Source organism: Spea bombifrons, chromosome 12 (genome assembly GCF_027358695.1).
Source record: "Spea bombifrons isolate aSpeBom1 chromosome 12, aSpeBom1.2.pri, whole genome shotgun sequence".
Lineage (NCBI taxonomy): Eukaryota > Metazoa > Chordata > Amphibia > Anura > Pelobatidae > Spea > Spea bombifrons.
In genome coordinates this window covers 21589281-21614485 of record NC_071098.1, presented here as the reverse complement: position 1 = coordinate 21614485, position 25205 = coordinate 21589281, and the positions used below count along the sequence as shown (strand labels likewise).

At 40.5% G+C, this 25205-nt stretch overlaps 1 protein-coding gene across 2 annotated transcripts; it reads right to left on the bottom strand.

Moving 5' to 3' along the window:
* Positions 1–1971: 1971 nt before the first annotated feature.
* ISOC2 (isochorismatase domain containing 2) lies at positions 1972–24814 on the bottom strand. Of its 2 annotated transcripts, XM_053451476.1 has the most exons (6): positions 24696–24814; positions 21597–21737; positions 15844–16056; positions 13125–13195; positions 10357–10474; positions 1972–2205 (listed from the first exon to the last, which is right to left on the bottom strand). In XM_053451476.1, exons 1-6 carry the CDS (start codon positions 24792–24794, stop codon positions 2128–2130), a joined length of 720 nt encoding a protein of 239 aa, XP_053307451.1. In that variant the 5' UTR covers positions 24795–24814; the 3' UTR covers positions 1972–2127. The 2 variants fall into 2 exon arrangements, with proteins under 2 accessions (XP_053307451.1, XP_053307452.1); XM_053451477.1 differs by lacking the exon at positions 21597–21737 and having other exon boundaries at positions 24696–24807.
* Between the last annotated feature and the right edge of the window lie 391 nt (positions 24815–25205).

Here is a 25205-nt window from a genome sequence, read left to right as displayed (position 1 = left end):
TTTATGGAAAGACAAAAAAGAATTGCTCATAATTATTTCTTAAAGTTGCCTAAATTTAAGGAAATTATTTCCACTTAATTTTGGATTTAACTTTGCAAAAGCAGCGGTTAAAAAGGGGGTATTTTTATGTATTTAAATATTAAGAATAATTTCATGATGTGGGAGAAATATTATATTTCATTATTGCATATAACGGCTTATGAGACTGGAGTTTATAACCGGAAAATATGGCAATAATGCATTCAGTTTTACTCCTGTAATTTTTAACATATTCTTGTTTGATTTGACATTATTTTTTTGGATACTTCCAAATTTAAGATACATTTAAGTAACCTTCTTTTAAATTGTTGTTTTAGATGCAGTGATTTTTTACCCTAATTAATGCATTCCCACTTTTGTAGCTGTAATGGATTGGAAAACGTTAACTGGTTTGGTTCTATGGTAGAAATATTGGATTCTACTAACACATGCCATTTATCTACAGTGGTTCAGTTTCACAAATATGAGATGTTTATGCAATGTGTTTCATAATGTGTGCGTTATATCCATAAGCCAGTGATTCATATCTGATAACTGATCAATAATACACTGTATTCAATGTTATGATATATTGTCACATACTTTGAAGGTAATGTTTCTGTTTTATATTTTGTACTGCACAGATGATATAGACATGTTATACATTTTGTTTTAACTATAAATGATATCTTGAGCAACTATAGTTGTGGTAGAATATTCTGTTTTGGATTATATATTTTGGCATAGTCGGCAAGAATGTAGAAGATAAAAAATACAGGATATATCTTTATATTAATATTGTGGGGTGTGGTTCCATGAGAATGAATAGTGCCTGAATTTTGCATATTTGATAAAATGTTGGTTTTGCATAGCTTAGATTATAATTATCCCCATACTATAAGTAAAAACAGGTTAATTCAATTACCCAAGAGACAAACTCATTTAGTTGCAATGAAAGTCTTGATTATCTCCTTAGATGCTTTAAGCTCCTATGTTCAACATTGGTCTTTACGTGTAATAAGGTATATGAACCACTTTATTATATTTTCATATGGTATAGGGAACACGTTTTTGCAATTTTTCTTAGATAGTATAATTATTATTTTTATAACTGTGACATTTAGCTGTTACAGCATTATAATATTCATAAACTTAGCTTCTGGTGGGAGACATACAATTTACCACCAGTTGAACATTGTGGGGAGCGTGCTATGTGTACTGCGGTCGGTAGGTCATTACATGGCACTTACGATACACCATGGCGCGCATATACATAGGGGGGAAAAGGAAATAAAACAATAGTGTAATATGTAAACACCAAACAATGATAAACGTGATGTCTAATCCACTCACAAGCGGGCTGAACAAAACGGGCTCATCAAAGATCTCAATCGAAAGATTCTGTTTAATGTCTTCAAAAATCTATAAAAACAAATGGACCGGCAATAGTGCAATATTTTCCACAGAAAAGATGTCAAATAAAGCTGAAATGCACTCACAGTTCAACGTAGCACAACTAAATCAATAGTGTGCAATAGCGAAAAAGGTGAAATGATCTGGATCAGCAGGTATTCTGATGTGGATTTGCAGGTATTTTTTGGTTTGGTGTTTACATATTACAGTATTGTTTTATTTTCTTTTCCCCCCTATGTATATGCGTTCCATGCTGTATCGTTTGTCTATTTTAACACTTTGAGGAAGAGTGTTGTCGGCAGCTGCTAACATTGGGGGAGTATTATTGTGATTATTTGTATATTTTATTCTGCACGTGGAATTTAGTTTTTTTATTTCTTCATTACATGGGACTTTTCTGTGTTGTATATAATTTCATCTTGTTCAGTTAACTGTAAACTATTACCTGATGGTAATATATAACTATAATGTGATACATGCATTGGTTTACTTTGGTACTGTTTCAGTATTCGATTTTAGAATTCCAATGATAATAAAAAATAAAGCACATTAAACTATTTTAATGAGAAAAGGTGCATTGAATGCAATGTGTTTATCAGTTGCATAGATATTTTCAGTTTTATTTTAGTAAGCCAATCAGTATGGTTTCTAGGAAATATAAAATGGAGTAGCTGACCACAGAGGCACAGATTATCATCAAAATATGGGATTTTGGCCTTGAAAAAACGATAGAAGGCCACTGTCGGGTGCTGGCTCCTTTAAGAGCTTCTGGACCTAAAAAAAAAAACAAGAAAAAACCATAAGCTTTTTTTCTTCACTTGTAATTTTATTAAACAAACAAATGCAGACAAAGGTAGATTCTCAAAAGTGAGTGACGTATAGATCCAAGGAATGCAATACCAATACAATATGTAAAAAGAGGTTTACACCAATGACATCATATAGGTAAAACTTGATGTGCAAAATGTTAAGTTGTACAATAACGCCAAGTGCTTAATTCAATTTCTTAATGGCTGACTGCAACCACTGCAGTTAAGTAATTGTTGGTTAGGGCCCATGGAACCCACCTTGAGAACAGAGTAGGAATGTTATGGTAGATGATAACGTGTAGTATAAATAGTTTGAAGATCACGCAAAAATAATCAGACACAATTGCATATAAAGTGGGACAAGTTGATTTTTTATTCTCCTTGTTGCCGATTACGGCAGACATAATGGCTGGGAAGTAGCAAATTCATAAAATGGATGGGAGACACAGGACATGAAGAAGCATTTATAACATTTATCTGAAACTTGCTAGAAGCCTTGCATATCTGTTTTGTCCCTGGTTACATTGGCTCAATATTACCATGGCTGCGAGTGCCTCCATCATTAGAAAACTGTGATTTAAACTATCCTGAAATAATGTTAGCCAGGGCCTCCTTCAATATTGATTGTGCCATCTCTGCCCCAAACAACCTGCCTTGCTCCAAACAGCCTCCTTGTGCCATCTTTGCCCCAACTTACACATCCATGCTATCACACAAATACTCCTTTACAAATTCACAGATACTAATTATTTGACACATTCATTTACACACACTCATTCATATGTGTGAATATAGCACTAGTAAGCTTGGATGACAAATTCATTGAATCGTGTATATTGGTTTGCTTTCTGTTATAGTGGCAACCACTGAGGCAGCAGAGCGATAATAGTCTCTGCTGATTGGTGCATGATTGAAGACTACACAGCAACATACAACGAACTCTAATTTTGTCTCAGCCACCAAGTCTCTAGCTGTGCCTGACACAGCATTTATATTGCACATAGCAAGGTATGACTTGGAAAGTTGGAAGAAAAGCTTGGGCTTGACAATGATCGATGCATGCCTATAATATAGGTGGAGACAGAGGTCAGACAACCACAGACAGGCACTATATATATATATATATATATATATATATATATATATATATATATATATATATATATATATATAGTGATCCTCCAACCACACAAGGTACCATGTCCTTGTAAATAGCACAGTCCTCTATTAAGTTGGCACAGTATTGTGTGTGGAATTCACTACAAAGGAAACCTAGTGTCACAGACCCCGCTGCAGCTCCTCGCCTTATTACCAGCGTCTAGCACAGGGGTGGGCAATTAATTTTCCCATGGGGCCACATGAGAAATTGGAATGGTTTTAGAGGGCCAGACCTCTACAAACTACAAACTCCGAAGCCTTGTCCATTTTGTTAACTTATGTGCTGTTTAATAAAGTTATTCAAGCCTACGTCATTGGTAGAGGTGCTTGAATAAGTAAGGCCTGAATAACTATTAGCACAGCACAGAAGTGAACAAAATGAACAAGGCTTCGGAGTGCATACCGTATTTTTCGCTCTATAAGACGCACCTGCTGATAAGACGCACCTAGATTTTAGAGGAGAAAAAAAAGGAAAAAATATTTTGAGCTAAAAAATGGGCTAAAATATTTATTACAATAACTGAATAAGCTATGAACACAGTAAGACACACGCAGTAAGACACACACAGACACAGTAAGACACACACAGACACAGTGAGACACACACAGACACAGTAAGACACACACAGACACAGTAAGACACACACAGACACAGTGAGACACACACAGACACAGTAAGATACACACAGACACAGTGAGACACACACAGACACAGTAAGACACACACAGACACAGTAAGACACACACAGACACAGTAAGACACACACAGACACAGTGAGACACACACAGACACAGTAAGACACACACAGACACAGTAAGACACACACAGACACAGTGAGACACACACAGACACAGTAAGACACACACAGACACAGTGAGACACACACAGACACAGTAAGATACACACACACACAGTAAGACACACACACACAAACACAGTAAGACACACACACACAGTAAGACCTCCCTCCCTAACCCCCCTTCTCAGTATCTCCCCTCTAACTCCCTAACCCCCCTTCTCAGTATCTCCCCTCTAACTCCCTAACCCCCCCTTCTCAGGATCTCCCCCCCCGCCCCGGTCACTTACCTTAAACTCCTGTGTTGGAAGCGTGAGGCGTTTGTCTCGGGTGCCGGCGCTTCACTGCTGAGCGCCGGCGTCTGACGTCATATGCCGGCGCCCAGCGTAAAGCGCCGGCACCCGAGACAAACGCTTCCAACACAGGAGTTTAAGGTAAGTGACCGGGGCGGGGGGGGACACCGGACTCATTGGTGAGTCACCAGGACACTCTTTGCGGGCCGGTCCGAGCTATTCAGCGGGCCGGATGTGGCCCGCGGGCCGTGCTTTGCCCAGGTCTGGTCTAGCACATACCCGACACTTACCTCCTTCTCCTTCTCTCCCCGTCCGTCGCGGGACTCCTCCACGGAGCTGTTCTTCAGAGCACCCGCGTGTAGTGTCTACTCACGACGTTCCTCCTCCTGTGCTGGCCCTCCCAGCGCGCTCACAACCCCATGTTTCCAGCACCTTATAGAAAAGTATGCCACGAAGAATGAAGGCAGTTCGGAAGGCAAAAGGGGGTCCAACCCGGTACTAGCAAGGTGTACCTAATAAAGTGGCCAGTGAGTGTATATCTATATTTGGAATTGCCAGCATTTTTCCATAGACTTGCATTGGAGATTGCAATCTACAACTTACTTGTTCTCCCTTCTTCTTACCTTTATTCATGGGGCTCTCTCTTGATGGCTGCTCCCATTCCTTATACAAGCTGCATCTATGGATGGGGCGTGACACAACGTGTGTTACTCTCATGGTTTCATTGCCACACTTGAGATTTCTCTAGTGCTGTGAGCTCCCTGTCTTTTCACTGTGTGCTGTGGGTGATTCTGTGGAGCTCCACCCTGCTCTGGCCTATACAAGTCTGCAGCCAGCAGGATTCCTTTGCTTCCTGATACCAAGTGCATTCCTTTGTTCCTGAGTTCATGCGTATGACCTGGCTTTGTCGGACTACCCTCCTCACTCCTAATTCCTGTCATTTGTACCCTGACTTTGCTGATCTCCATACTCCTGACTCTGGCTCATCTGACTACCCTCTTTGGTTCCTGCCCCAGCCTGCCTTTTGGTATATGATCCTGGATCACGATTTGGCTTTGTTTGCTTGGGTTTTACAATAAAAGGTGTTTTGCATTCTACGTTTTGTGTCCGTCTGGTATCTGAAGAGGATACCTCAGGCCTTCCCATCAAATAGGGGTAAGGTGGGCTTCCTGATTATACTCAGTGGTGAGAGGCCATGGTCACATCTTGCCATGGACTTCATAGTTCTGTAGTCCTGTAACATGGTTATCCTCATGGTTGATCCACGGCATACCATTCAAAACGCTCCCATCCTCAAAAGAGTTAGGAACAGTCTTTATCTAAGAGGTCTATCGGCTACATGGGGTTCCCAAAGTCATCATTTCTGACCAGAGGTAGCCAGTTTGTCTCAAGATTCTGGAAGGCCTTCTGTGCACAACTTGATATCCAACTCTCCTTCTCCTTAGCCTACCACCCGCAAACAAATGGGGCTGCAGAAAGGGCCAATCAGGCCTTGGAGCAATTCCTACTGTGCTCCATCTCGGACCATCAAAAAAACTGGGCGGATCTGCTGCCCCAAATGGAATTTCTCATGAAACTGCAGTCTCGATCTTCACCCGGCACTCTCCTTTCATGGTGAATTACAGGTATCAGCCCTTCATGATTCCCGATACTTTCACTTCCGAGGGAACCTCCAGATGCCATCCCAGAAACTGGCTCCCTCTTATGTGGGGCCTTTCCTTATCCTCTGACGGGTAAACCCTGTGGCCTATACCCTGGACTAGAGGACTGCATCGGGACCCATAAAAAAATTTGCTGGTGCGGGCGGTATTCTGTGTGTAGTAGGCCGCCACACAATATACCTGCAGATCCCGGTTATCCAGCACACTTCCACTTCTTCACATTTAATTTCAGTCTTTTATGAGTCACTGTTTTCATAGAGGCAGGAGAGCCAGGATAGCGAAGAAGCGGGAGTGAGTGACTCATGTATGCAGTACTGAGCTGAGGACAGGTTGATCTTACACATCCAGCCCATTTTGAATCAGGCCCATTTCAGGCAGATTTTTGTAAATACCAATTATCAGTAAATAAATGTATCGGAATAGAAGCTTGTAGATTGGCCAGTTTCAGATTATCTACAAGCTTCTTTTTTGTAATAAAAAAAATCTTGCAGCTGCTGGTGTCTCTCCCTTGGGACACCCTTTTTTGGGACATCCCTCTTTCCTTTCCTTTTCCGCTTCTCCCCTTTGCTCTTTCTCTCCATACCTCTTCTCACTCTCCTCTGCTTATTTCCCCTCTCTTCACGTGGTGATCATCTACTTTTCATACTGTACTCGGCTTTTTTCATAACATGTTGCAACTGGTCATATGGTTGTATAAAAAGTTTAAATGAAACTAAGTGTTTTAAGGAGCCATAAAATGAAATAATGTCAAAATACTTCACTGCCATTGTCATATTAATGTTAATCAGGTTGCTTACATTAATATTTGGGTGTTCTTAACCCCCTTAGAGACCGGGACGAACCTGGTACTTCCTGGTCACGTCACCCTCAGATCGGGACGTACCAGGTACGTCATCTCAAAAAATGCCCCAACGTTGCCACAATCGTGGTGATCATGGGGGCGCTGCTGCTGTCTGCCCGGGTGTGTGAGCAGACAGCACAGCCACCCAGAGCCCACCCCGAGCCTACCCCGAGCCTTCAATCACTCCCACAGAGTGATTTTGTCGGCTCAAAATCTGTTTCAGGCAAGTGTGGGGATCTGATACAACATTCCTGCTGCCATGAGAGCGTCAGTGCAGCGTTAACCCCCTTCAATGCCGCAGCATTTTAGGGGTTAATACCTGTTTTTGTACGGGGCTCTGCCATTGTGGTCTGCCAGGCAGACCAGCAACAGCAAAAATGAGCCCACACAAGCCATTTGATCACTCTACAGGAGTGATCAAAGAGACTCCTCCCTGCAATCTCTGGTCTACGGGCGATTGTGTCCCAGCTGCCAGAGGCACCTTCAGAGACAGGGGGAGAGGGTTCTTCGGTCACATGAGTGTGTGGATCGGCCAAGTGAATCTTGAATTTTCAGTTTCGGTCCAGAATTTTGGTTTCGGTGCATCATGGCATCTGTCCTGCACATATTTAACAAGATACTACCGAGAAATGTGTCGCACTGGGAAACACTGACATTCCAGGTGCTGATGACTACTATTCCCATCATCATCTAAGATGAAGTAAGTTGCACTATTTAGCAGCTGGATTGAGACTTGGTTTATCCCTTATATAAGCATCTGCTGCTCAATATCCTGTTTATATCACAGAGGGCCACTTTCCTGTTCATGGCTTTGACTAAATGAGCATGATGGGAGTTAGTTTGCTGCAACTGGAATGCCAAAAAACAGCTTATCCTAGCAGCTGTGCATACTTGTCTTGCTATTATTAATGAGATTTCATTAAGCAGAAGGAGCTGCAAAGACACATATATCAGGTATACCATATGAGGCAAATATATGTACAATTCTGTACAGTTCACGTACCTATTTCCTACATAACTCATAATGCTTAGAAATCCAGAAATGTAATGATCGTATATGCACGCCGGTAATGGTAGGAAATTCAGCGGGAGCAGGCAAGAGTGGGATTAAGAGAACAGTCTTGCGCAGGGCTCTACCCTGGACCTTCTCTCCAATTGTGCATCCACAATGTGTTCCATGCCTCGCCGCTGAAACCCCTGGTTGGTAATCGTTTTGCTACGGTTGTTCCCCACCCCCATCCGATGTCTGTTGACAACCCTGAGGCGTTTGCGCTCCATAATAGACTCTGGTTGGTTCAGTGGAAAGTTTTAATATTTGGTTCCATGGAATGGGTACGGTCCAGGGGAGAGATCTTAGGTACCAGCCCCAGATGTCCATGCTCCTGCCCTTCTCCGTGCCTTTTACACACGTTTTTCCTGCAAACCCTGCCCTGAGGGGGTGTCGTCGTGGAGGGGTAATGTCATGGTTTCACAGCCACACTTGAGATTTCTCTAGTGTGTGCTTTGGGCGGTTCTGTGGAGCTCCACCTTACTTTAGCCTATATAAGCCTGCAGGAATCCTTTTGTGTTTTACTTCTTGCTACCAGGTGCATTAGTTTGTTTTTCAGTTCTTTTATATGACCTGGCTTCATCTGACTACTCTCCTGGCTCCTGATTCCTGGCATTCGTGCCCTGACTTTGCGGATCTCAGTACTCCTGACTCTGGCTGCTCTGACTACCCGCTTTGGCTCCTACCCCGGCCTGTCTTTTGGTATATGCTCTTGGATCATGATTTGGCCTTGTTCACTTGGTTTTTACAATAAAAGGTGCACTCACTGTACCTGCACAGACATGGTTTAATGTGAACATTTTCATAGTTGCTAGAGTCATTGAAGGACACCATCATTTTTTAAATGTATTTAAAACAGAACCCCTGGGTTAAAAATGTGTTTAAATGAATTCTATTCATTTTAGGCTCAAATAGTAATAGATCAGCCATAACATTATGACCACTGACAGGTGAATTGAAGAACACTGACAATAAGGGATGCACCGATATATCGGTGCCCGAAATATATCGGCAGAAAAAGGCATTATCAGCAAAATGCCCGAAATAAAACGTCCAAAAATAATCGTCCGCAGAGGCGTTGGTCACGCAGAGTGCGAGCAGCGTCTCTTGTACTGGCCAGGAGAAGCAGGAAACCAGTGGAGTCACATGAATGCACGTCACATGACTCGGCTCTTTTCCTTCTTCCCCTGGGAGCGGAATGAATGAGTATCTGTGATCTGTGATTTTGTCCAATTTTCGTGTGTTAACCACACTTTTATTAAAAGTAAGTAACACACCAAAAAATTCAATAACAATATATATATATATATATATATATATAAAATTGTTAACAGCAATCACACTCCTATCATGCTAAGTCAGCCAGTACATGCTGGAATCTGGGTATGACAGGAGTGTGAGACGATATTAATATTGTTATTTTTTTGTCCAATTTTGGTGTGTTACTTACTTTTATTAAAAGTGTGTTTTTTTGTTTGTTTCTTTAAAGGTGTGTGGGTGGTCATTTTCGGTTTCGACCAAGTGAATCTTGAATTTTCCGTTTCGGCCCAGAATTTTCGTTTAGGTGCATCCCTATCATGGCACCTGTCAGTGGGTGGGATATATTAGGCAGCAAGTGAACATTTTGTCCTCAAAGTTGATGCGTTAGAAGCAGGAAAAACAGAAAAGCCTAAGAATCTGACCAAATTTGACAAGTGCCAAATGGAGTTTGCTAGGGTCAGAGCATCTAAACAAAACTGCAGCTCTTGTGGGGTGTTCCCGGCCTGCAGTGGTCAGTACCAAAAAGTGGTCAGTGATCAAAAGTGAACCAAAGAAGGAAACGCGGTGAACAGGTAACAGGGTCACAGCGGCCAAGGTTCATTCATGCAGGTTCGAAGTAGAAGGTTGATTACATCCAACAGAGGAGCTACTGTAGCTCAAATTGTTGAAAAAGTAAATGCTGGTTCTGATAGAAAGGTGTCAGAACACACAGTGCAGATTCCACAATTAATTGCATATTGGAGGGAAATACTGGGATTTTATAGATACATGACAAGGAGATTATGGGTCACAGTTCAGTGTAGAAGTACAGTGAGCTTACCCCCTCCACTAATTGTATCTGTATGTCTACCAACTCTTTATCCCTACTTAGACTGTAAACTTTAAAGTGTCTCCTTTTTAATCTATTCATCCCTATTTTCCCTTGATCAAAACATCTGTAGACTGCTGTATTTATTATATGACTGCACTTCTCTTTTTATTACACTATAAACTGTAAAGCGCTTAATAAAAATAGGTATACATATACAAAGAGATATAGGATAATTATAATACATTACCTCTCTAAATTTTGGATGGGAAGCATCCTGAAGCAGTTGCAACATGACTCCTTCGCTGGTAGTTAGAAATGCTCCACTTTGCCTCATTCGTGACAGGGCAATAAGACGATCCACCTGGCTGAGGGACACAAGTAGCAAAATGCTTATTAGACATAACATCGGTCACTAACCTTGGTCTGATTTTTGTGAAGCTGTTAGAGTAAAAAACGTTTAAGGATATATAATATAAAGATCTATAAAACCTTGTGTACAAAACCATTTAATTGCATTTCAATTAAATTTTTACATTTTTTGTACAACGATGGCAATTTACATTCTACAGAAGTATAGCGGTTCAAAAGTGATGCTTCCATTTAGTATGAACTCAAAATCTTAATTTAGGAAAAAAACAAAAAGCCTGAATATAAGACGACCCTATAGGAAAAAAAGTTTTACCAGTAAATATTAATTCATGTAAATATATTTTTTAAATTTCCTTTTATTTGCCAACCTGCCCCCCCCAGTTATGCCACTCTGCCCCCAGAAATGCTTTATACCCCCCCTATACCCCCCCTATTTGCCACTCTGCCCCATGATATGCCTTATACCCCTATATGCCACTCTGGCATATAGGGGGTTAAAAGGCATATCATGGGGCTGAGTGGCATATAGGGGGTTAAAATGCATTTCTGGAGGTATATATGCATATCATGGGGCTGAGTGGCATATAGGGGGTTAAAATGCATTTCTGGAGGTCCAGAAATGCATTTTAACCCCCTATATGCCACTCAGCCCCATGATATGCCTTTTAACCCAGCATGTACTGGCTGCCTTGGCTTGATAACAGCAATCACACTCCTATCAAGCCAAGGCAGCCAGTACATGCTGGAACCTGGGGATGATAGTAGTGGGATTACAGCGTCCCTATGCCATGCTACAACCCCCACCCCCCTTACACATCCATGCTATCACACACAAACACACATTCACAAACATTTAAATACTCATTCATTCCATTAATCACACATACACACACATTAATCACACATACTTACCCAAAAACCCTCCCCCACCCCCTTACCTGAACTGCAGATCTCTCACTCGAAGACTTCTGCAGGGGACCGGCTGTACCAGCAACTTCTCTGGCCCCGCCCCCAGAGGAGGGAGGGGGAGATAGAGTTCTGTGAGGAAGCTACAAGCTTCCTGTCCTCCTGCTTCTAACGGAAGAGACGCTGCTCGCGACCGGTAAGCAGCATGGCCCCAGCCATTTTTTGGGGGTCTGATTAGAAGACGACCCCGATTATAAGACGAGGGGTATTTTTCAGAGCATTTGCTCTGGAAAAAACCTCGTCTTATAATCGAGCAAATACGGTACTTAAAAAAATAGATACTTGCACTGTATAGCTGAACATAAGCAGAATATTAACCTATTAAACTCCAACCTGAAAATATATGTCCGAATGCTAAAAAAATAGAGACGGTGTCACGGAAGCCTCTGTGACTTCGGCGGGGGGGGCCTGGAGGATGCATTTCCCATTATAGACGGTGGACCCCTGGATTGCATTACAGTTGACACTAATTGCAGTGCAATACCTGGTCCCTTTGCTTGGATTTATGTTTAAGTTATCCTGTACCTGATTAGGGGTACAGGGTGACAACAGTGAGACAGCTGGAGCTCTCTAGATCCCAGTTTCACACGTCCCCCTGCCTGTCTGACCAGTATTATTGGTTCTGATGGCAGGAGTGTGTTTATGTGCTTTTTGTGTGCTGTTGTGCCTAATTTGCATATGATCTGCATATTGTGTTTTACATATGGTGTGATGCATGCTGGTTGTAGCTCACCACCACGCTATTGAAGGCTCTTGGAGGCTGGTGGTGATCGCTTCCTCAATCAAGTTCGATCCTGATTTAACTCAAAGCGAGTCTCGTCTTGTTATTGGGGTAAGCCTCGGTGCTGCCCTTGTCAGGGCGGTAAAGCACTGTATTGCTATACTTCTGTATACTACAGCGCCGCGGAGCTACCCGAAGAGCTATGAATCAATAGCTCCGACGCTAGTCCTGCCTGACAGTTGAAGTTCTGTGTTCCCGGAGGCCATTGGGAGAAGGAAGGATCGTCTAGCGGGTGTACCCAATCGGGGTACAGTTTGTTCCTGTCACAGAGGGTATTACTAAATATGAAACATATGAGAGATTACTACATGGGCGATAAATCAGTGGAGATAAATCTCAGGATAAATTGCCAGGAGGAGAGAATCACAAGTTCCTCCAGATATGATATTATAACAGTACGTCTTGATATTTATTAGTTGGAAATAGCACAATCCACAACTGCTTCCAAAATTCTGCTACCAAAAAGTATATTAAGGTGTAAAAAAAAAAAAATGACGAATTTATTATGAAAAATCTGTTCAGATATATTGTATGCACGTGTGTCTGTCCTATCCCTATCCTATATGGCATGTACATTTTATCAAGAGAGGAAGTAAGGACAGGAAAGAAAACTCTTTATGTGAAAGAGACTATGATTTTAAGCCACTTAACACAGAGTAACATGTTTAACAAAAATGCTCTATATACAAAACACATACTTTATAGGGCATTTTTATAGTCAAGTTATTTAATCTAAAAATAACTTGACTATACAAATGCCCTATAAAGTATGTGTTTTTTATATAGGGCATTTTTGTTAAACATGTTACTCTGTGTTAAGTGGTTTAAAATCATATTTAAGAGCAACATAAAAGTACCATTGTGAGGTTGCACATTAAAAAAAAAACTGCAAATATTACCTTCGAGATGAGCAGGCATCTGCAATAACATGGACATCAATACCCTTATCTAGGAGGTCTAGTGTGGTACTCTAAAAGGAAAAAAACAAGCCATTAGCACTCATTGATAGTACGTAGACACAGTGATTTTTTTTATTGTACTATAAATAAAACAAACCTAAAATTCCTACTTTTTCCATTTTGCACTGTGAATGAACAAGATGTGTTCAATAAAAAGATGAAAACATATCATTATAGGTGTGATGAACCACTGTCTCTATGGTTGTGACTTTTTTGAAGATCAGTCACTTTCTTAAGACTGAAAAAAAGAATGTTAATGCTACCTTAAAAGGGAACCCTCAGTGTTTTGTTATTTGCTAGTATTATTTTTTTTCCAAATATTGTGGTTAGGGCTGCAACAACTAATCGATAAAATCGATAATCATCGATAATGAAAATCGTTGCCAACGAATTTCATTATCAATTAGTTGAATCGATTTTTATCGATTATAAAATGAGAGCAAATGCTCTGAAAAATATCCCTCGTTTTATAATCCGTTTAGTGTCTGACTCACAGCAGCAGCTCCTACTTACAGTTCCTCCCTGCAGTCACTGCCGATTGGCCCACCCACTTCCTTTTTCCAGTCCCTCCCTACAGTCACTGCCGATTGGCTGCAAGGAGGGACAGTGAGAATGGGGCGGGGCCAATCGGCAGTGACTGCAGGGAGGGGCAGGGAGAAAAGGGGTGGAGCCAGAGTGCAGGTTGGCTCCGCCCATTTACTATACCGTCGACATGGCTCATGAACTCACTGGTGAGTATAAAATTTATATTTGGGCTGCTGAAAGTTAGGGGCAGTTATAGTTAGGGCGGTTTAGGGTTAATTTAGGGGCAGTTATAGTTAGTGGGGTGTTTAGGGTTAATTGTGGTTGATGGGGTGTTTAGGTTTAATTTAAGGGCTGTTATAGTTAATGGGGTGCTTAGGGTTAATTTAGGGGCAGTTGTGGTTGATGGGGTGTTTAGGGTCAATTTAGGGGCAGTTGTTATTAAATAAAGTTAACTTAAGGTGCAGTTAGAGCTAAAGGGGGGCAAACTGACGGGAATCTAAATCCTGGGGGTAGTGAAGATTAGCCCAGTACTTATTTATAAAAGTATTGTCTGTGAACCAGTCTGCAAATCTATGAGTGCACTATGGCATAGGGGGGTATACGGCATTCCTTGGGAGGACGGAGTGACATATCTGGGCGTATAAGGCATATAGGCTAAATAAGACATATGTGGGAAGGGCAGTGTGGCATGTCAGGGAGGGCAGTATGTCTGGGCTCAAATGTGCATAACTGGGGGGGTCAGGTTGGGAAATAAAAACAAGAAATGCATTATCATCAGTTTTTTTATTCTGCTGTTTGTTTCTTACATCCTTCGTTACTTTATTAAATGATTTTAAATAAATGAAAATTTGAAAAAAAATTTATCCAATTAATCGAAAAAACTAATCGACCAACTAATCGATTATGAAAGTAATCGTTAGTTGCAGCCCTAATTGTGGTGTTTTCTTACTTTAACCCCTTCAGTCCCCTATGGAGGTACCAGTACGTCCATAAAACGCATCCCAAGAAACCCCTATGGACGTACCGGTACATCCAGCTCTTCTTGCAGCAGCAGGGACTCCACCCGCACAGCAGAAGCCAGCATTGCTGGCTTTCTGCTGCCCGATCTCCTGTACCAGCTTCCGGCGCGATCGAGCATTCCGTTCCGGGTCGCGTCACTTCTGACATCACCCGGAAGTTCACCGAAGGACAGGATATCACCTGCATGGTCTGTATGTATGAGGCACTGATCACAGACACTGCAGTCTCTATGCAAGTCTTGCATTGAGATCACAGACTGATCGGTGCAGGGGATCACAGGGATGCTGAAAAACAAAACCAAATAAAAAGTTAACAATAAAAAAAAATCACTAAAATAATACAATAAATAATTAAGTGAGCTAAGTCGATGTCATTGTGACATCACTGGCATTAATAACATGTTCAAGAGGTCCCTAAGAGGACCTCTTACCATACTGCACTGATATCAGTGCAATTTTAAAAAAAAATTCAAAAATTATAAAAAAGAAAAGAGAAACACCCCTAACATCTCATTGCCCTAACACAACATCTAAAAAGGTATAATCCTCCTGCCCCCGTTCACAACCCCCAAACCCGTTAAGCCATAAGCATAAAAATTCTACACCTTATAGTATGTTCCCTATAAGTGCTGGAAAAGTATGGAAATTCTATATAAATTAGGTATTTCTGAAATCAGTACGCCTCAATTGATAAACTTGGAGGGGATTTTCCATCAACTAATTTTGTGAGGATTCACGGAAAATATATAAAAAATTAGAGTTTTTTTTCTCACTTTCGCTAGTTTTTACTAAATTTCTCATCCTAAATTTTCAGCTAATTTTATAACTATGGTATCAAAAGAAAGCTCGATCTCTCCTTGAAAAAAACAATATATAGTTTACATGGGTACACGATTCACAGGAAAGGAGAATAATTGCCAAACCGACATACCGCAGGGGGGACTGAAGGGGTTAAACGGCGCTAGCTTTTAGATAATGTTTTCAGAGAGCTTCACATTTGCCACTTGTATCAGCTCTAGCAGCCACAGAGCTGCACTGTATGTATTTTACGATGGGTATTTTTTTCCCCCATGAGCCTTCCCCTTTAAGATAATATTCTGTAGATGCAGTAGTACCATGATGCAAGCTTGCGTCTCAATCCCACAGAGTATAACAGATCGCAGGTTCGGAATTGGCTGAAGTGCCTCCCTCACTTCAGGAGTCAGCATGCTAAAGCAGGTCTTTGAGTACTTCTGCAATCCTTCCACTCCAAGCTCTGGCACTGTGGGTCCAAGGCCTTTTGGGTATTGCTCTGTTACAATAACTGGTATTTCCAATATCCTTGCAGCCTTAAGGAAAACATGAACAAGATGTGCACGGATTTAAGCATGAACACATTTCTATTCACTTAGAGGCACAAAATGACATAAAATATATACCACAAATATTTTCTTGTACCCTTCCCTCCATCATGCTTACATTCAGTTGGGGGTAAAGTGAACCAGGCAATGAGTAAAACTAATATTAGTAATATTAATAATATTAGTTAGCTATTCCTGAATTTCTTGTTTTTGCTTTGACTCTCAGCTAACTAGATGTATCCCTCAACTGCTTGACTCATGCTTTGACCTACATCTTACCCTTAACTACATTTAGAGTATGGCCCTCTGCAATAGCTACATTTCTGTAAAATATTTTTGCACTCTGTTGACTACGATTCCACATCCCCATCTAGCACCTTAAGCAGTATTAGGAAGCACAGTTATGGTGACCTCCGAGTACCCATCAGCCTCAACCCCCAAAAGGGACTGTCATAGGGGAAAAGCCCTACGTCTGCCTTTAGCACTGTAATTTTCTAAAGCATATTATTAAGAAAAGAAAGGAAACTACCTAAAATGAAAGAAATATGACACAAAATGCCCCCCTCCAGCACCCATAACAGCGAAATAACATTAGCATAACATAGTTATATAAAGTATTTTCTGTTTTGTTGCATATCCTTGGTACTGAAGAATATCAAATCTTCAACCAAAAACTAACCTTAGACAAAACAGAAGTTATCAAGCAACAAGTCGTTTTGAGTTTATTTTATTTGCAGACCGGAAGGTGAGAGGGGGTTAATGAGGGGACTGAGGAAGTTAATGATGGGAACCCAGGAGCGATCAGACCAAAGGGTAGAAGGGGTGGGGGGTTATTTTATTTGCAGAATGGAGGGTGGGAGGGGGTTAATGAGGGGACTGGGGGAGTTAATGATGGATCAAGAGAGAGAGAGACTGGGGACCAGATCAGACTGAAGGGTGGGAGGGAGTCAATACATACTTTACACCCGCCTGCAGTCTGGCAGGTCTTCTCCACTCCCGAAGTAGCATCTGTATGAAGTAAGTTAAACTCTAACTTTAGAACAGTAGTGCGTGCTGTACCCAGATCAACTAATCGAATGACTAACTAATTGATAAAGAAAATCGTTGACAGTTTAAAGACAGTTCAGGACCTATCCTCTTTAGGTATAGGACATGGACAATAGGTGGAGCAGGAATAACTTGAGGGCCCAAGCATAAGGCTTCAGAGGCAGAAGATTTGCTACAAGTGGTTGGAGATTGTCACGGGTCCACCCTGCCAGCCTGTACTATGTGATACTTATTACACGTCATGTTTACTTGCAACTTCTAGAGGCCACTCTATGGTATGTGGAATCTGAAAATCATATTACCTGATCAGCTACACTTGCTTAACTGGGTGTTACCCTATCTCCATAAATACCTGCTAAGCTCCTCAGTTAATGCCTTTGCGTTGCTGGTTTGCTGTCCTGGCCTTATGCTGTTCCTAGCAGCTCTCTGTTGAATTCTACCCGATTTGACCCGGCTTGTCCTGACCTTGCTCTCGGCTTCTGATTTGGCTTTTGCTCCTTTGATCTCCTGGTATTAACCTGGCTTGCCTGACTACGTGTGCCCTGCCGTAGGGCTCCCTGCCGTGTTTCCAGTGCCCTGCCTGTGGTCTTCCAGCCATGTGCCTTGTCTAAGGAGTTCCATCTTTGTGCTCTGACAGAGGACTCAGTCTGCCTTTATCACGGTTATTGACCAGTCCTGTTTATATTGTTCTGCCAGCACGCTATTTGTGTGTGATAGATAGATTTATATATATACACACTTGTGACTTGCGTGTCTTTATTTGCCTGTTTGTACCTACCAGTCATGATACATCGTGGGTACCCAGAATAGGGTACATAAAGTACTGAGACCAAAAAAGACATATCTAGAGATGTCATTTGTTGCAAACTTTCATTCACTTTGAAAGAGAAGATTGTACAATTGACCTTTAGGGGTGCACATTTCTTAGTTTTTCCATATAACCTGTGGATGCAACCACAAGGCACTGATCCCATACCGGAAGAATAACAATATTATTTTATGCTTTCTGAAAGGCGAACACTGGCAAATTATTTTATTTTTAAGTACCCAATATACTATGGTTCCATCTGGTCATACGTTTGTCTGCCGCATTTGGCATGCAACACCTGCATTCATATACCTTATTATATATGCTTCATGCTAAATTACACATATACAACTGGGACTTGACACATGTGCCATGAACCAGGAAATCTCCTTGTTGGGCTTTACGTGTTGATTTTATGGATACAAGCATATGTTGGTCCTGTTTAACTAGAAGGCTTAGGAATTCTGTTGAACTCTTAGGTGCTTTCAGTCATTAAATAGGATAATAGTGGACTACAGAAAGGTAAGGGTTCTCACATCCTCCCCAGAGCAAAATACAGCTTGAAGTGTCACAGCCCTTGGTCACCCTTTTAGTTAGCAGGGATATGCACTTATGTTTTCATTGCTGTGAGTTATGCCATACAATATTGTTACCATTGTATTATGTAGAAGAAGATAGTCAACAATTTACTGTCTAAATGCTAAGGGGTTATATACAACATAAAAGCAGAGACATCTCCTCTCTATCTTGGGATTTTTATTCCTACACAAAAAGAAGGTATTCTAGGTTGGACTATACCTTCATTTCTCATCACCTTCTGTAATCCCTGGCTGATGCCAAGATTGGCACTATGGCATGGTACAGCCACTCTCCATTTTTAATGTTTTGAACATATCGATTGGACATGCGGCATTAGACTATATAGGAGAGGAAATTTACATCTACCGCTCAGTATAAAGATATGATAGGGTGAATCGTTCCATTTGTATATCTATAACACTTAATAGGGAATGATTTCTGGCACAAAGTTGTCTGGCACAGAAGGGCTTCCCTTGTTAATCAGGTGCCACAACCGGGTCAAAGCTGTGTTAGGTATCTTTTGCAACACAAGATTTGGATAATCCAGGATATACAGAGTAAATAAAAAAACACTTAATAAAAATTAACATTTTTTTATTAATTTTCAATACATTATTGCTAAATATCATTGTCTGATTGCTAATTACTGACACTTTGAATCTCACTGATCAACATCATTGGTCAGCACTAGTCTCTTACAAGTAATCTAACCACTTGTTTTTTTTCAATATTGCAATAATTATTTTATTTTTAACATTTTTTAACCTAAACAGGTAACAGCACTGATTTTTATCACCCTTTTGGTCCCTGATCATTGATTGGTCCCACTGATCAATAGCTAGTGACTTAATCTGATCATTTTCCCTATCACTAACTCTTACAACTAACTAGATTTGGCACCATCACTATACACCAACAGTACCACAAAACGTTCTCTTTACACTATCCTTGAACCTAGCCACTAGATATACTCACTAAGCCGTTTTGTTAATTAAACAGATCTGTATGCCAATGAGAGTAAAGGTGATTATACGGTATTAGGTATAGCTTGGTTATTCACTGAAATGTATCTGTAATTATTGTTATAGTTAACAGAAAGACAACAAAACTGTGTACTCTATATCTGCTGAATATCCGGCACAGAGCTAAATAAAAAAAAAAACAACACAGGCTGTTGTAGGGAAGAGTTCTATTAAAAGTGATAGGGGGTAATGATATAGATAAGAATGGACAAATCCTGATGAGCATCTATTCCTAATGCGTTTCATTGTTACCAATAGGGCATCTACACTATATGGACAAAAGTATTGGCACACTTGACCATTACACCAACAGGGGCTGTCATGACATCCGTTCAAAATACATAGACATTATTGTGCAGTTGATCCCCCTTTTGCAGCTTTAACAGCTTCCATTTTTGGGGGAAGGCTTTCCACAAGATTTTGGAGTGTTTTGTTGGAATGTGCCCATTTATCCAATAGAGCAATTGTGAGGTCAGACACTGATGTTGATCAAGATGAAGGTAGGGTGAAAAGTCAAACTGGCTGGACCTCCCTAGCCCTCTTCCAATTCCAATGGAGAAATCGAGTGCATGTCAATGAATAAGTTATAACTGTTACTATTTTCTCAAATGTGAAAAGCTGTTTTGTATCCACGTGTATTTTATTTAATTTGTAACATGAGCCTTGTTCCAGGCAACTATTGTGGCATTCCTCTCAGTCTAAGCTAGCTATAAGTGGGTAGTCGCTCCAGTTCGCTCTGGGGAAAGTATCCTAAAGAGCCATGCCACCAGATGACACACAAATCAGGGTGCAAAATAAAACAGAATTTATTAAAATTGGACATGGTGACATAAAACAGGACACAGGTACAGATTAACAGATTTAACATAACAACAATGGTAAATATACAACAGTAACAAAAAGATTACAGAAGTAACACAGACCAGGCAGTGAGAAATTCTAAAGACACGCACAAATGTTGACAAGCAGGCAGCAACACAAAATGCTACAACAGTTAACCCCTGCGGGCCCATGTAGTTGCCATTTCAAAATTTTCCTAAAAAAGGGGTCAAGCATCTATTAAGCTATTTTTTCCACCACCAAAAAAATATCTAACTTCAAAGATATCACATATGAGATGGGCGCAAGATGACAGGTCAAAATCCCAAGTTGGAAAACATGGGATTGTCCCAAATGTGGCCTTTTAGCAACCAAATAAACCTACGCATAGGTGGTACTTGTGCGGAAAAAAAATTACCACCACAAACTTTGACAAAGGCATGGAAAATGTTAAAATACCAAAAAACACACAAGGTTTGATGGAGGTAAATTGAATTGGCCATCATTAAAGATATCTCAAATAGGACATGGGAGCAGGAAAGTTGAGAAACTAAAATGCCCGGCTGAAAGTAATGAATTTATTTAATAAAGCATTTCAATCATTTAATTAGACAGTTAAATTTAATGATTTTATGTATTTTATGTGGAAGCATAAAGACCACGTAAAGTGACAAAGGTGGGTCAATGAGAGATGAGGCACATGGTGCATAAAAGTCACCAATGCTCTGCTGATTCCATAGCTGAAGAGATCCAAACTTCCACCGGCATTAATATCCGCACAAAAACTGTGCGGCAGGAGCTTAATGGAATGGGTTTCCATGACCCAGTACCAGCATGCAGGCCTTAAATCACCAAGAACATTGCCAAGCGTTGGATCGAGCGGTGTAAAGCATACCGCCAGTGGAAACGTGTTCTAAGGAATGACAAATTATGCTTCTCTGTTTGGCAGAGCCTAAATTATCCGACTGCATTGTGCCAAGTGTAAAGTTTAGTGGAGGAGGGATAATGGTAAGGGCTGTTTTTCAGGGGTTGGGCTAGGCCTCTTACTTCCAGTAAAAATAAATCTTAATACTTCCACAAACCAAGGCATTTTGGACAATTCTATGCTTACAACTTTGTGGGAACAGTTTGGGGAAGATCCATGTTATGTTTTTTATGTAACCGTTATAATAAAAAGTATAGTGGGAGTTACCAACATACACACACTTTAAATTGGATATAACTTGATAAAAATTTTATTTATATTGTATTACCTGTAGCATTCGAGCAGCAACAGATACAATCTGTGGAAAGAAGACTATACTTTGGCGGAATTTCTCTTGTAGATCACATAGGAATAGGACGCTGGAACGCTGACAAATTTTTCCTATACGATAGGTTGACATCTTCTCTATCTGTACCAAAAGAAGAAACATAAATAAACTGTATGTGAAGTTGTCAAACCCTCAAAAACTATATGTTTAGTATTAGAAATTGTGAAAAATTGGATCTTCAGTCCTACATGGATTGAAGCTCATAATAAGAAACTGGTTTTTATGCTATTCAAAAGTTATGAAATGTCTTTTTCTATGCTGTCTTGTTCAATGCTGAGTGTAGATATGACTTATTTTCATTTAAGGAAACAGTGTGTATAGTCCCCAGTCTTACCACTGGTGCATTTGGTGCTTCAAGTAGACAAAAGTGGGATTGTGCTGCAGAGGTAACCTCACACATGTAAGCTACCAAAACATCAGTTGTCATATAGCATACTTTGGAAGTGACATGTACCACAAACTGTACATTTATATCTGGAGTACAAGGTATGTGAAAAGAAAAAAAAATCTACCAAAACGGTGGTAAAAGAGTTAAAATACTAGCATTTGAAATACCCTGGGGTATCTCGTTTTCAAATATAAATGGCGTGATGGGGTCAATTGAACTTGCTGGCTTCAACAATGTCCCAAATAGGACATGGGGCAGAATGACCAGATTTGGGAAAAAATGGTTTTGAAATACTGATATGCTGCTTGTACTAATTGCTCTATAACACGCAAAAAGAAAACATTGGGTATTTCTAAACTCCGGACAAATATTAGAATCTATTTAGCAGGGTCATTAGCCTTTGCAGATGAGTAAATTATTTTTCAAATAAAAGTCAGAAAAAGGCATCTCAATTTTTTTCACCATATTTTTTATAGTAAATTAGCTATAATCAAAATAATGGTATAAAAAAGGCTTTTGTGTCATTAAAAAAGCAATATATAACTTGTGTGGGTACATTAAATGAGAGAGAAGGGAAACTACAGGTAAACACAAGCACCACAAAAACGTCATGACTCTTTATCTTTATGACATGTTAATCTGTTTAGAAGGCTAGTATGCTTCTATGACAAATAAATGAAATTAGACCTCTATCTTGCCACCAGGGGTGCCACCGTGTATGGCATGTATAACAGATTTTGAACATCCCACATTTTACAGAGTAAAACATCACATGTAATGGCCATTGATGTTAGGACTTAGACCTTAATTCAGTAATTAGTACAATATTAGATTCTGGATAATATATATATATATATATATATATATATATATATATATATATACTGTATTTGCTCGATTATAAGACGAGGTTTTTTTCAGAGCAAATGCTCTGAAAAATACCCCTCGTCTTCTAATCAGGGTCGTCTTCTAATCAGACCTCAAATAGAGGTCTGATTATGAGACTAAGATCCAGAGCTCCCGCACCGCTGCAGGGGACCTGGATCCTCCTGTCTCCCCCCCCCATACACACACTTACAGGTGCTTACTGCTGTATTGCCGGGGCAGCGATCCGCGTAGACAACGTCCGCTGCAGCCGGGAGGAGGTGTGGCTAGCAGCGGGGGTTGTCTGCGTCCCTCGTGCATACCTTCCCCGACTGTCAGAGATCAGAGTTCCCCGCACCGGTTCGGGGAACTCTGATCTCTGACAGCCGGGGAAGGTATACGCGACGGACGCAGACAAACCCCCGCTGCCAACTCCACCTCCTTCCGGCTGCAGCGGAACTGTGCGTAACTGGGGGACAGGTTGGAAAATACAAGGCAATAAAAACAAAAAAAATATTTTTCTCAATCATAGCTTTTATTTAAAAAAAATAGTTTACATGAATTAACATTTACTGGTAAAACTTTTTTCCTTTAGGGTCGTCTTATATTCAGGCTTTTTCTTTTTTTTCCTAAGTTAATATTCAGATTTTGGGGGGTCATCTTATAATCAGGGTCGTCTTATAATCGGGCAAATACGGTATATATATATAGATATATATATATATCCCATGTATATTTAAATTCCCTCGCTGTATTTGGCCTCTACCACTTCTGCTGGGAGGTCATTCTCTGTAAAGAAAAACGTCCCTACATTACATCTAAACCTTTGATTATAGCCTCTTGTTCTACCATTTCTCCCCCTTTGAAACAAACATACACCCTGTACTTTGTTAAATCCAAGTTGTATTGAAATGTTTCTTTCACATCTCCCCTCTATGTTTTCCTCAAAGTTATACGTAATGCCACCCAATATAAAACACCTGCAGAGAATATCAGTGTCTAAACACATCCACTCTACAAATTCTGCAAAGGCTGCATGCAATGCATATAAAACGTCTTTATTTTCACCTTCAGCCTCACCTCTCATGTCCTAACGAAAACTTTGTCCCTGCCTAGTAACTGAGTTCTAAACCGTAGAGTCCCTCATCTTCGCATTTGTTTCTCTGTGTTAGAGGCCTTTGAGACAGACCATGATCTTGTCGTCGGACTATAACACGGTACTGGTTGACTGCTTATAGGACTCGTTTTTATGACGTTTAAGCTTTTATTGCTTGATAAACCGGAAAGTATATCAGCGCAGACAGGTTTATTTGTCATGCAGCTGACAGTTTTTGGAGTACAGGCTAAGCGTAATAGAAAGCAAATATCACCGCGAATACGAAAAAAAACCAGCCCAGTTTTTAAGTAGCTTATATATTTCTCTTTGATGTTTCTGGTATGGAGCAGTTGTTTATATTGTGATGTGCTGCTTTGTTTTTATCTTAATTTGGGGACAAGAAATATACGCCACGCTCCTTTTATAACGTATGCATTGTTTGTTAGCACAACCCCTTCGCTTAAGAGACATACAATTCTCATGTATGTTGGAGGCATCAAGATCTAAACAACACCCTGGAACTCATTATCATTGCCAGCCCCACCAGTTTAAAAAAAATCGCTAAGAGTGTCAAGCAAAACGGAAAGGCACTGTTGTATACCTCTATGGAGCAGTACTAGTCGAAGAGATCTGTGATCTCGGTGCTATCTGGCCCTGCATCATTTGAAGAAAGAAAAAACAGGTACTGTACCTTTGTACTAGCACGGACGATCACACCAGTACTCCCTTTCACTATATGCAAGTTTATGATACTACTGGTCGTTGGGATATCCCTGCGTAGGTGACACATTCAACATATACGCCCCCTGCTGTTTGTCAACATGAGCGCTGGATCCCCAGGATCGGCCCTGCAGAGCCTAATAAAACCGGAACACACTTTTAGTATTTAGAAAAAGCTGTCACAGTTTGCATGGGATTTGCAGCAGAACTAAATTTCTGATTTTTTCTTTTCTGTATAAACTCCAACAAATCACTGCTAATGCCCCGTTTATCCATTTTACAGCTCTGTGGAATATGCCATATTAATCAATAAATAATAATACTCAGTAACCAAACCAAATGTGTAATCTACTGATAGATAGTATAAAACCTACCAGAACCTACACTCCCTTACCCTTACTACCAAGTTGAAGAACTACCCCCAAAACAGAACCATGGCATATAACCTGAGATGGGTCTCTGCTCATCCAAGGATCTCTGT

What these genes read in the sequence shown, in the direction of transcription:
- ISOC2 (XM_053451476.1), bottom strand. Translation starts at nt 24,794, where the DNA reads ATGTGTCACCTACGCAGGGATATCCCAACGACCAGTAGTATCATAAAC. An exon ending in GATGCCTGCTCATCTCGAAG is followed by an intron (nt 10,475 to 13,124) that starts GTAATATTTGCA and finishes TGTGTCCCTCAG; the next exon opens with CCAGGTGGATCGTCTTATTG. An exon ending in CCCATCCAAAATTTAGAGAG is followed by an intron (nt 2,206 to 10,356) that starts GTAATGTATTAT and finishes TTTTTTTTTTAG; the next exon opens with GTCCAGAAGCTCTTAAAGGA.